Consider the following 12,657-nt stretch of genomic DNA (forward strand, 5'->3'; position numbering starts at 1 on the left):
GTCCAGCCATGCAGTTCTTAGTTGCAGTGTATAATTATGCTGTTGGAAGTTTTATGGAGGTGGTTGGTGATGGCCTTGGGATCAGCAAGTCTTCAGTCAGCAAGGCTGTGACAGCAGTTACACAGCTTTTGAAGAACATGCTGACTTTCCCCAAAACTCCTAAAGAAATCCAGCTGGCCAATCAACACTTCCACAATTATCATCCCTTATCCCAAGCCCTGTGGTAAATGAGCCCTTGTACATATGTAGGAAGGGTTATCCAGCCATTAATGTTTAAGTAGTGTGTGATCACCTGGGGATCTTCACTGACATTGTGGCAAAATGGCCTGGAAGCGCTCATGACTCTTTTGTGTTAGCCAATTCTGCAGTTTGCCAGGTGGCTGAAGAGGGGGGCTTTAGTGATAGCTGGCTGGTGGGAGACAGCCGATATCCTCTTCGCCCATACCTCTTGACACCTGTGAAGCATCCAGCCACCATTGCAGAGGAAATGTTTAATCAGGCCCATGGAATGACACGCTTGATAGTGGAGAGGGCTAAAGGAGTGTGGAAACAATGTTTTCGCTGCATCAGCAAGTCCAGTGGTGGCCTGAAGTTGAACCCCTCCAAAAGCTGTTCTGTTATTGTGGTTACTGCAATTCTCCACAACATTTCAATCAGGGAAAATGTCCAGATTCTTGAGGAGGAAGAGGGGGATCATGCTGGTGCTGATGATGATGAAGATGCTGTTTGCATCTTCCAGTCCAGTGGTGCTGGATTAAGTATTGCTTCTTACTCAAGCCAATATTGTACAAAAACATTGGTCAAGGCCAGAATCATTCATAATTGAGACATTTTATCCATGGAACATCTAAGGTCTTTATGTGTAAGATGGTCTGCAATATTTTCTAGGAAAAGAATGACACACAGATGATATACAGATGTTTGAAATGTTTTTATTGACTTGCTGAAGTATCTATGAAAAGACACAATCCTCAGTCATATAAAAATCATAATTACTTTCATTATATGCAGACAATGTTCTTTTATATATTTCAAAACCTATATTGTCGATTCCACCATTACTCATTCTTCTTGAAAAATTTGGCGGTATTTCGAGGTTTACAATAAATTGGGAAAAAAGTGAGTTAATGCCTATTTCCAATGATAGGGACAAGCAATTTTTAGCTACAACTAAATTCAGTATTGCTTATAAGTCCTTCAAATACTTAGGTGCAAACCAGAATCTCTATTAAAAGTTAATTGGGAAAAGACAGTGGACCAAATTAAAGCAGACACATTTTGGAAAACTCTCCCCATTTCCATGGCAGGAAGAATTAATGCCATTAAAATGGTTGTGTTTCCAAAGTTTTTATATATATTTCAAACCAGTCCTGCCTTTATTCATCAATATTGCTTTAAAAAATTGGAATCTTTTATTTCAACATTTATATGGGCTAGTAAACCTCCAAGAATCACTAGAAAGCACTTGAATAAAGCAAAAATACGAGGAGGGTTTGGCCTCCCCAATTTCAAATGTTACTATTGGGCAGCTAATTTAAATATTTTAGCTTGGTGGAAGAATAAGGTGAGGAGTAAGACACATGACAAACCTGAATGGGTGGCACTGGAGGAGGCTTTTTGTAAAAGAATATTCCTCAATGCCTTACTTCATTGTCCAGTTAAGATAGACAAAAATTCATAATTAAAGAAGAATATTATAGTACTCTGCACAGAATCTGCATATCCTTTGAAAAAAGGAAATTAATCTTTAGTAAGTAGTAATAATTATTTTCTAAAATAAAACTCAGTCTATTATTTTGGCAGCTACATGAAAATCTGCTAGAATTTCAATACTCGTAAGCAGCTATAATTATCTATCAAGGCACTTCTGCTGTAAATATGTTTTTAATGATGTTCGTGTTTGACACCTGAATATTATAGATTGACCGTGTTTTATGTACATTTCTTTGTCTTCAGGCTGTGGTTGCTGTTTTCTTCCTTGGAGGCTTCGGTTCTGAAATAAAATCCAACAGAGTAGATGTTCGGTTTGCTGTTTTGTCAAATCAACAGAAAATACCATTTTAACTATCTAAATCCTAATAAACGTAAGTATTGATATAAACAGGAGCAAGACTTGATTTCCACAAATAAGTTTTTATATATTGTGTTTATTGGTTATCTTCGGAAATTAGATTGCTGGTAGTATAACTAAATGCATTGTTTTCATAGTTACTACTTTTTCATACTATGCATTTGACACTTCCAACCTATCTCCCCTGTGAGCAGGTCTTTTTAGCACCAAGCAGAGTGTAAAATTGGTTACAGATATAAATAACAATTTCATTGTGCCTGTATTGATTCTTCCTATATTTTGGATCCACTTGTCTAGTTTTAATGATTTACATTTTGAGTGAAACCCTCTGTATTTACTTTGGTGAAGCCTTCTCTTGATTGTTGACTTTGACACAGATATGCCTCCCTCCTGGAGAGTGTTCATCTGGTCAGCTGTGAAGAGGTTTTTTATTAAGAACTTAACAGCCAACTGTTACATTACTTTTGGTCCTTTAAAAGGTCCCTTAAAATTAATTTGCACCTTCAAATTAAAGCTGAAAGAGCTCATATTGATTGTTTAATTTTATGTCCTATACACTGTGATAGACAGGTAAAATACTAATAATAAATTTGTAAATGTCCAAATTTTTATGGACCTAACTGTATATTTAACATTTATAACTGTATATATAAATATTTATTTAATATAATATTTATGTACCTGTACTGTAAGCCTAGTGAGGCAGATTATCTAGCTTCCCAACTATGATCAGGAACATGAGAAAGGGAAGGTAACACTGCAGACCTACAAGTTTCATTTACTATAGTCTTTAGAGTTAACAGAAAATCTTGCCAGAATCTGTGAAGTATGAAGTGGACAGGCTACAGAATGCCATGCCAGCTTTCACTTCATCTGCCAAGAACAGATAACGAATATCAGTTTCTGCTGTGACATATTAATAGTGAGTGTAGAACACAATCAGCCCGAATCCAAATCAGGACTTGGATGTATAATAAAACCATGTACGAAGGTCAATGGTGTTGAAATATTTGGTTGTAAAACAAATATTTTTGAATAAAGATTGTTATATTTTTAGTCAATAAAGGCACAATGTTAGTGGTGAGTAAGATGGATAGTGTGGTTCCAATGCTAAACCCCAGTGCTGGATTCTGGGATATTGCAAAGAAATTTAAGGGTTTTTTTGGTTTGTTTTGTTTATTTTTTTTTAAACAAGGATGGTTTGCTACTCACGTTTTACACATTGTGGGTAATTCCATTGTCCTTCAGAACATGTGGCTTGGGTCCCATCCTGAAACTGAAAGCCTTTTTTACACTTGTATTCTACTGTGCCACCTTCCTGGTAGGACGCCTTCAGATTTGGTCTAATCAGGGTTGCATTATTTATTTCTCGCGCAGGAGCTGGGCATTTCAGCTCTTCACCCGCTGTAACAAACACCAAATCACCAACAAGGTTACAAAGTCAGCAAAATGTTAATGACAGCAAACAAATAAAAAAAAACAATAAATAAATTAATTAAAAAATATGAGTAAATAATATTAACGACACTAGATAAATAATAATAATAATAATAATAATAATAATAATAATAACACGTTGACAACCTAACTGAAGTTGGTCAAATATCCCATTAGCACAAATGCAATTTAAATCAAATTATTAACATAAATATTTACCTGCTCATAAAAGGAGGAACCTTATAAATCTCTTTAGTAAATAATAAAGTACACATTAAGTCATTATGGAAACTCTGTCATATTGAAATTAAATAGATTAAGTCCCCAATGGTTTCACAAAATTATACTTGTTTATTAACCCTCACAATAAATGTAAGAGTTTGAATACGTACGGAATGAATGAATGAAAGATTGAATTTACCAACTTAATAATAAGTGCTAATAGATTTACTAAATTAATAATAGTAATAGTAATAATAATAATAATAATAATAATAATAATAATGATAATAATAATAATGATAATAATAATGATTGGATCCACTTTTCTATTTTTAATGGGTGGTGGTGGAGAACAATTGACAATCTTTGACTGGCTCTAAATAATAGTACTGAAAGTAGGAAAATGCATACAGTCATGGGAAAAAGAAAGTACACCCTCCTTCAACTCTATGTTTTTATTTTTCAGGGCCTAAATAACAATTGTGTGGTCCTCACTAACATCTATATACAAACAAATAACCTCAGAGAAGCAATTGTTGCTGCTCATCAATGTGGGAAGGGTTAACACAATTAGAAAAAGACTGAACAAGTATGGCTTTCATGGAAAGGTGACTGAAAAAGCCCCTTCTCTCCAAAAAGAATATGGCAGCAACAGGACTCATGAGACCAAGGTGGAGATGTCATCTTTGGCGAAAACCAAACAGAGCATATCACCACAACCACCTCATACTAACTGTCAACCATAATGATTCGGGCTTGTTTTTCAGCCTGGGAGGACCTGGGAAACTTGTAGTCATTGAGACAACGATGAGCCCCACTTTATACTAGAATATTCTTGAGACAATGTGAGGCCATCTGTCCAGCAGCTTAAACTGGGCCAAAATTGGGTCATGCAACAGGGCAATGATCCCAAGTACACCAGCAAATCAACATCTTATTGGCTAAAGAAGAAAAAAGTCAGGGTGTTGGAATGGTCAAGTCAAAGTCCAGACGTCAATCCCAGTGAGATGCTGTGGCAGGATCTTAAGAGAGCTGTGCATAAATGAATGCCCTGAAACATCAGTGAACTGAAACAATGTTGTAAATATGTTGTAAAAATGTTGATAAACTCCCACAGCAAGTGTTTACTTCAAGTAATTGTTGCTAAAGGTGATTCTACATGTTAATGTATTATAGGGTGTCCCAACTGGTTTCTGAATGTTAGTTTACTTTTTGGGAAAAAATGACTATATATTCAGAATCAGAAAGAACTTTATTGCCAAGTGTGCTTACACACAAGGAATTTGACTTGGCAAGTGAATCTTTCAGAAATTAGCAAGAATTAAACAAGTAGATAAAGGAACTTAGTATGGGGTAGCTTTTCTCTTTGATTTCTTTAAATGTTTAAGCCTGTATCGGGTATGGCTAATCTTTTAAGGAAAAAAACGTCCCAGAAGAAAATTTTGGAAAAATTTTTACACACAGTTATGTGTTAGTTTGAATTTTACATCAAACATTTTAATCATTATCATGATTTTACCTTTGCATACAAGAAGTAAACGAGCTAATGGAGGCACAGGAGGTCTCATGAGTGCATTTGTTTAATTCTTGCTAATTTTCTCACCAATGGTTTATGTTAAGACCATTAAAAGCTTAATATTTGCCATTTTGGCATTTTGGGCTTGGCCCCTCTTTTTTTTTCTAAATTTATTTATATATATATTTTTTTTTCCAGGAGTGTATATAAACATTTTCTGATAATTTCTCAGTGCAAACCCTCTCCAATATCAGCTGAAAATTGACTGGACAGTGACAGCCATGTAATCAAGTCATCATTATAAATCCTTTTACAGATTTGCATAAAGATACAGTATACTAAATTTTAACTCGATCGGACTATGAATATTATAGCATCCATTGATGATAACCACTCCCCAACCTTAGCACATGTCAGAATCTTGTCTTGAGTATTTATCTGGCAATTTTTTTTAAATACACCAAGAATCCCAGATCTAGTTTTCAAAAGCAGGTTTTGCATATTATGAATTTTGTGGTAGGACCTAAGTTCTTCAGGAAGAATATTTAATATCTTGAGCCAAGTAATTAGTAGAGGAAAGAATTTTGACCATACAGATCATTACACATATTATATGCTTGTTTAAAATTATTAGATCACTCAGATCATAGCTTAACAGTAACCCTGTCAAATGCCTCAGTAACATATTCTGAAATAACTGAAAAGAAGTTGAAATGAAATAATGAATATGAGCTGAAACTGCAGACTTTTGCCTTCAGTTTTGCTTTCAGAAAGTAAAATGAATGCTCAATTAAATAATATAATATAGTCCTATACACTTCAGAATATAGCCTTACACAGAATTCATCCTACTACTTTTGTCAGTAGTCACATCATCCATAAATACAAGGGAACCAGTTCCACTGGCAGCCCATGCCATAAGATGAGGTGGTATGCTTCGGATCATGAGCAGTTCCTTCCTTTCTCCATAGTTTTCTCTTCCTATCAGTCTGGTACATGTTGCTATTTGTCTCATCTGTCCATAGAATGAGTTGCTCCAGAACTATAAGGCCTCTTTTTTTCTTTTTTTTTTTTTTTTTTTTAGATATTTCTTTGCAAACATTAATATGGTCTTTCTGTTTTTTTAGGCTTATCAGTGATTTACATTTTGAATTAAACCCTCTGTATTTACTTGTGAAGGCTTCTCTTGATTGTTTACTTTGACACAGATATGCCTACCTCGTGGAGAGTGTTCTTGATCTGGCCAGCTGTTGTGAAGAGGTTTTCTTCTGTCATCAATCACAGTTGTTTTCTGTGGTCTTCCAGGCCTTTTGGTGTTCATTTTAAAATAGCTATTATTTGCTATGGTATCAATTATTTTTCACAATGTCAATGCAGCCCTCCAGTCACTGCTGTAGTGGACTATTCCATTGGCAGAGAAAAGCATAAACGTTTGTTGCTACACTTCTAAAACTGACTACGTTTTGACTACGCCACCACCAGAACGATCGGGTTCATCTCTCTTGCCTGAGTAGCAGGAAGGAGTACTACAAGACTGTGATGCATATCTCTAGTATATAGAGTTCGATCTGCCTCACTGGATTTAGGTTAGTAGAATAATAATAATAAGAAAGAAGATCCCTTAGATCCTTCCCTAATAAATTTGGTAGAACTATTTTTACCTGTGGAAAGTGGTCTGTTTTGTTCAGCTGTGGCATCTTCATGCAAAGAAGATTCTTCGGTTAGGACCGTCTCATTTCTTTCTTCCTGATGAGTATTTAAGGGTGCCAAAGCTTTCAAAAACAAATTTTAAATGAAAAACAAAACAGGAAAGTTAGTTATATACAAAAAGTCAACAAAAAGAATCAACAAAAATAATTCATGTGCATAACCCAGAGATTTTTACTCTTTGTAAGTCATCTCAAATCTTTAGTCATAATGCAACATGAGTAGCTATATGTATATTTTGTATGTTGGTTCTGTTTAAATATAATTTGCTCTATTAGATTAAAATATAAAACAGTTCATTTCTGCTGTTTAAAATTGACTGCGTTTGAATTTGTGCATATTCAGACTTCAGTTAGAGGTACATAAGCAAATCACCTGTATCTATTTCATGCCTCTGACATTGCCTGAATTTTCTTGAGTAATAGCGTCTCAGACAGGGTGTGGTGGCAGGGGTGTAGTTGAGGTTAGGTAACTTCATGAATGAGTGTACATCTGTTTGCAATTAAGGATGCTCTATTTATACACTGTGTGTCTTACAGTGAGGTGCTAAATGACTATCAGATTGAGGCTGTGGTGGCGAGCCAAGTGACTGTATGTGCCTGCGTGTGTGATCGTGTGTGCAATTTTAAATTTTTGTGTTTAAATATTTCAGTTAGGAAGACTGCTGTAATGAAAACCAGAAACAAACATAATGCCGCCATCTCTCTCAGTCCTACCTACCGTGCCCTTATTCTCCTCACACCAACCTTGTTGTTACACAGTGTTTACACTACTGCTTTCATGCCACGGGCAGTTACCACTGCTGTTGTAAAATGTGCCCTGTACATTTAAGATGGGACATTATGGGAGGGGTATTGCCCGATGTTTTTTTTTTTGGGGGGGGACACGACCTGTGTTGTTGTTGCTGTTTGGAAGTTAAGTTAGCCACAACTCTGTAACTGTTTTGTGAGCTATCGAGAGCTATCGAGAATGCTATTTTCATATAAAGCACCCATTACTTCCTTCAGATAAGCGCCATGTGTATGTTTTGACCCACATACCTGTTAGAATCAAGGAACACTGTGAAAGCTGTTACCAAGCCTAGTCAGGCAGATTCCCTAGCTTCCCAACTATGATCAGGAACGTGAGAAAGGGAAGGTAACACTGCTGACCTACAAGTTTCATTTACTATAGTCTTTAGAGTTAACAGAAAAAACCTTGCCAGAATCTGTGAAGTATGAAGTGGACAGGCTACAGAATGCCATGCCAGCTTTCACTTCATCTGCCAAGAACAGATAAAGAACATCAATTCCCAAAAGAATATCAATTTCTGCTGTGACATATTAATAGTGAGTGTAGAACACAATCAGCCCAAATCCAAATCAGGACTTGGATGTATAATAAAGCCATGTATATAGATTACATGTATATATATTATGTATGTAGATTAAATCCCCAATGGTTTTGCAAAATTATACTTGGTTATTAACCCTCACAATAAATGTAACATTTTGAATAAGTAAGTAATGAATGAATGAATGAATTTACTAACTTAATCATAAGTGCTAATAGATTTACTAAATTAATAATAATAATAATAATAATAATAATAATTGGATCCACTTGTCTATTTTTAATGAGTGGTGGTGGAGAACGTCTCTAGGTTACGCATGTAACCATGGTTCCCCGAGGGAACGAGACGCTGCGTCGAAACGCTATGGGAACGCCTTCAGCGTGACCACGCTCTGAATCACTTGTGTAATCAGTCCAATGGAAGGGCAAGACGTCACAAGCGGGGTGACGTATCGACCCGGAAGCTTAAAAGCACGAGCGGTGGATACAGCGGCAGCTTCTGAGGAATGAAGCAAGCGCTCACAGGGATGCCAGATATATGGCACTGAGACGCAGTGTCTCGTTCCCTCGGGGCACCATGGTTACATGCGTAACCTAGAGACGTTCCCCTTCAGGAACTCGAGCTGCATTGAAACGCTATGGGAACGAGTATGTCCATGCTGCCAGACTTACAAAGCCCTGCCTAGTGTGGAAGAGCACAGCTAGGGCAAGAGAACAGAAGAGCCGGGAGTGGCTTGCATATCGAGGCCAAAGAACCTGGTGAACGTCAGGGGCATAGACCAACCCGCAGCATTGCAGATGTCCTGCATGGATACACCTGCCAAACAGGCCTTGGAGGAACGGGCCTGCAGGAACTCCAGCACTGTACCAACTGGGCAATTAACTGGGTCGAGCCGGCGGTCTCCACACCAGGAAGTGAAAAGTTTCCACCTCAAGGCGTACAGGTTCCTCGTTGAGGGAGCTCTGGATTGGAGAATGGTCTCAACAACCTCGGCTGAGAGACGTTCAGAGGCCACACCCACAGCTTCCACAACTCGGGGTGGGGGTGGAAGATGGCGCCCCCCACCTGTGAGAGGAGATCCCTCCCGACGGGAATCTCCCATGGAGAGCCGTCGAGAAGGGAAATCAGGTCCGAGAACCATACTCGGAAAGGGGTACAGACGCAGCCTCGGCCACGTCTGTACCATAGCATCCAGTCCGAGAGTAGCTGGATGAGTCAGAGAGAACCAGAGGGGACAGTGCGATGTCTCCTGAGTCGCAAACAAATCCACCTGAGCCTGGCCAAACACTCTCCATATCTGCTTCACCACATCAGGGTGGAGCCTTCATTCCCTGGGCTTCGGCCCCTGCCTCGACAGGGCGTCTGCTCCCATATTGAGATGTCCAGGGATGTAAACTGCTCAGGAGTTTCCCCTGGGACCACACAAGGATCTGGTGCGCCAGCCTGTAAAGGGGGTGCGAACACAGACCTCCCTGGTGGTTGATGTAAGAGACCACCGCTGTGTTGTCGGTGCGCACCAACACGTGGCGATCTCCTAGGTCCGGGAGAAAATGTTTCAATGCTAGAAACACAGCCAGCATCTCCAGGCAGTTGATATGCCAGGTGAGATAGCGGCCGCTCCACAGGCCACTCATGACCGCTCCCCATCCGGTGAGAGATGCGTCCGTCGCTAGCATCATGCGGCGACAAGGAGCTCCAAGCACCGGGCCCCGGGACAAGAACCAAGGTTTCCTCCACATGTCTAAGGCACGTAGGCACCGCCGCAATAACCTTGATCATGCGGAGCGGGCTTCCCCTCAGGGAGAACTCCTTGGCCTTGAGCCACCACTGTAGGGGTCTCATGTACAGCAGGCCAAAAGGTATCACGTTGGACGCAGCTGCCATCAGACCCAGCAGTTTCTGGAACTGCTTTACAGTGAGTGACCGGCCTTCTTTTACTCTCGCGACTGCTGTGAGGATCAACTCAATCCAAGCAGGAGACAGACGTGCCTGCATCATGGTCGAATCCCACACCACGCCCAGATAAGTGGTTCTCTGTACTGGAGAAAGCACAATTTTCTCGGTGTTTAGTCTTAACCCCAGCTCTTTCATGTGGACGAGAACGTCATCTCGATGCTGAACCGCCGCCTGCTCTGATTGAGCTAATATCAACCAACTGTTGATATAATTCAGTATGCGGATGCCCTGGAGTCGCAGAGGAGCCAGAGCAGCATCCACACACTTTGTGAAAGTGTGGGGTGAGAGTGCAAGGCCGAACGGAAGAACCCGATATTGGTAAGCTTTGCCCCCGAAAGCAAACCTCAGGGACTTCCTGTGTTGGGGAAGGATGGAGATATGGAAGTATGCGTCTTTTACATCGATCATGACAAACCAGTCCTCGGAGCTGATCTGAGACACGACCTGTTTGATCGTGAGCATCTTGAACTTCATTTGCACGACTGAGCGGTTCAAATGACGCAGATCCAAAATGGGACGCAGCCCTCCACCCTTTTTCGGAACAATGAAGTACCGGCTGTAGAACCCGGACTCTCTGTCGTGATGGCCTCCTTCCACAGGAGAGTGTTCACTTCCTGTTCCATTACCAGGGCCTGCTCGGGACCCACCAGAGTGGGAAGAATCCCGCAAAAACGAGGTAGTGGAGAACCGAATTGGATTCGGTAGCCTTTCTCTATAGTATGCAGGACCCATTGAGACACATTCGGCAGAAGTTTCCACGCTGCCAAATAGTCTACTAAGGGAATCAGTCTCTTGAGACTGACCTCTGGTGTAACAAGAGTGGCTAGCTCGGTGCCCTGAAGCGGCGGACCGGCAGGGGACAGCCGAACTAGCTGCTCTGGAGAGCTCTGAAGAGGTAGCAAGCCTCCCAGTACCGCTACGTTCCCGGGCGGAGACTGAGAGGAGCGCTCGCCGGAGACCGCTGCGCCCTGAAGCACCATGGGTGGCAGGGTTGGCAGGTTGATCTCCCAAGGGCACTGAGGAGAGACGGGCACCGTATGATGAGGCGTACACCGTTCTTCCCCAGAGGGGCCCGCCCTCAAAAGTCCTGGGCCACAAGCATCAGGACTTCTTGGCCGAGGTCCTCTTAGACAAAAGAAAGGTCCACAGATCCAGCTCTGCCTTAGAAGACCCCGGCCCAGGTACCAGGAGGCTCGTACACAAGTGGCGGGCTTCCGGCGGGTTTCGTGTGCCAGCTCAGAGCGACGCTCTGTTTTTGTGCCTCCCGGTATGAGGAGCTGGCACACGAAAACCGCCGGAAGCCCACCACTTGTGTACGAGCCTCCTGGTACCTGTTGACGATGGAACTGACGGCGTCGCCAAACAGGCCAGAAGGTGCAAGCGGGGCATCCATGAGGAAGACCCTGTCCTTCCCTTTCATATCAGACAGGGTCAACCACAGATGTCTCTCCGCCGCCAACAGTGCTGCCATGGACCTGCCAATAGGGCGGGCGGTCTCTTTGGTGGCGCAGAGAGACAGATTGGCGGCTCGTCTGAGCTCAGTAAGCAGATCAGCCTGGTAAACCTGCAAAACCGCCATGGTGTGCAAGCAAGCACCAGCCTGACCTGCTGCCGTGTACCCTTTGCCCACCAGTGCTGAGGTGGTCCGCAGCGGCTTGGAGGGCAATGCCGGAGCCTTCAGAGACGATGCCACGCCAGGGGACAGATAGCTCGCAAGCTGTAACCATGATCATCCAGCCCCGCCACATTGGCATAATAACTCGTGGTGGGACTGAATATACGGGCCGAAAAAGGCCTCCCCCATGACCTCGACACCTCGGTGTGGAGGTCAGGGAAGAAAGGCAGGCTCCGGCGTGGAGGTGGCGGCTTACTCTGCAGAAAATGTTCATCAAGCTTACTTTTCTGCAGTTCAGCCTGTTTCTCGGGCGGGCCAGTCAATATTTAGCTTGGCCACACCACAAGAAACCACCTCCAACAGCTCCTCATACTGGGGAGATTGAGGGGGCGAACCCTCCATGCCAACCTCCTCGGAGGAAGACAGGCGGAGCGCTGAGCCCTTTCCCCGGGGGGGGGGGAGAAACCACAAAGCGGGCTTCCGATCCCAGACAGCGGGCAGTGGATCGGGTGGGTGAGGAAGGAGAAAGGGACTCGCCCGTCTCCATTCCCTCCACCAAATCCATTTGCAAACCCCACGAGTGTAACCGCCGCTCTGCCTCGGCAGAAGCGGGGCCAGCACCATGAGGAACGTGGGTGAAGGCTCCCTCCTCAAAGAGAGCCCTCCGGGAGCGAAGAGCATGCAGCAGCAAACGCTCGCAATGCAAGCAGCCGGCTCCCTCGAGAGCCGACTCTGCGTGCTCCGCTCCCAAGCAGACAACGCACAGGCTGTGTGTATCCCCACCCGTAATATAGCGCGGG

The 12,657-nt window shown here is 42.3% G+C and overlaps 1 protein-coding gene across 5 annotated transcripts in view; it reads right to left on the minus strand.

Annotated features, from left to right (window-relative positions):
• LOC113527029 (complement factor H) overlaps positions 1-12,657 on the minus strand; it is a 51,390-nt gene that overhangs the window by 17,481 nt on the left and 21,252 nt on the right. The window contains exons 16-18 of one of the 5 annotated variants that reach the window (XM_034308421.2): positions 6,908-7,018; positions 3,284-3,475; positions 913-1,993 (exon numbers count right to left, since the gene is read on the minus strand). The exons of 2 other annotated variants lie outside the window; for them this stretch is intronic. In XM_034308421.2, coding sequence (XP_034164312.1) covers positions 1,953-1,993; positions 3,284-3,475; positions 6,908-7,018 — 344 coding nt within the window. In that variant the 3' untranslated portion in view covers positions 913-1,952. Of the gene's footprint in view, positions 1-912; positions 1,994-2,209; positions 2,485-3,283; positions 3,476-6,907; positions 7,019-12,657 lie in introns of those variants that run through there. 2 more of the 5 variants (XM_053238253.1, XM_053238254.1) reach the window with 2 other exon arrangements.

The sequence above is a fragment of the Pangasianodon hypophthalmus genome, chromosome 11, assembly GCF_027358585.1.
Source record: "Pangasianodon hypophthalmus isolate fPanHyp1 chromosome 11, fPanHyp1.pri, whole genome shotgun sequence".
NCBI lineage: Eukaryota > Metazoa > Chordata > Actinopteri > Siluriformes > Pangasiidae > Pangasianodon > Pangasianodon hypophthalmus.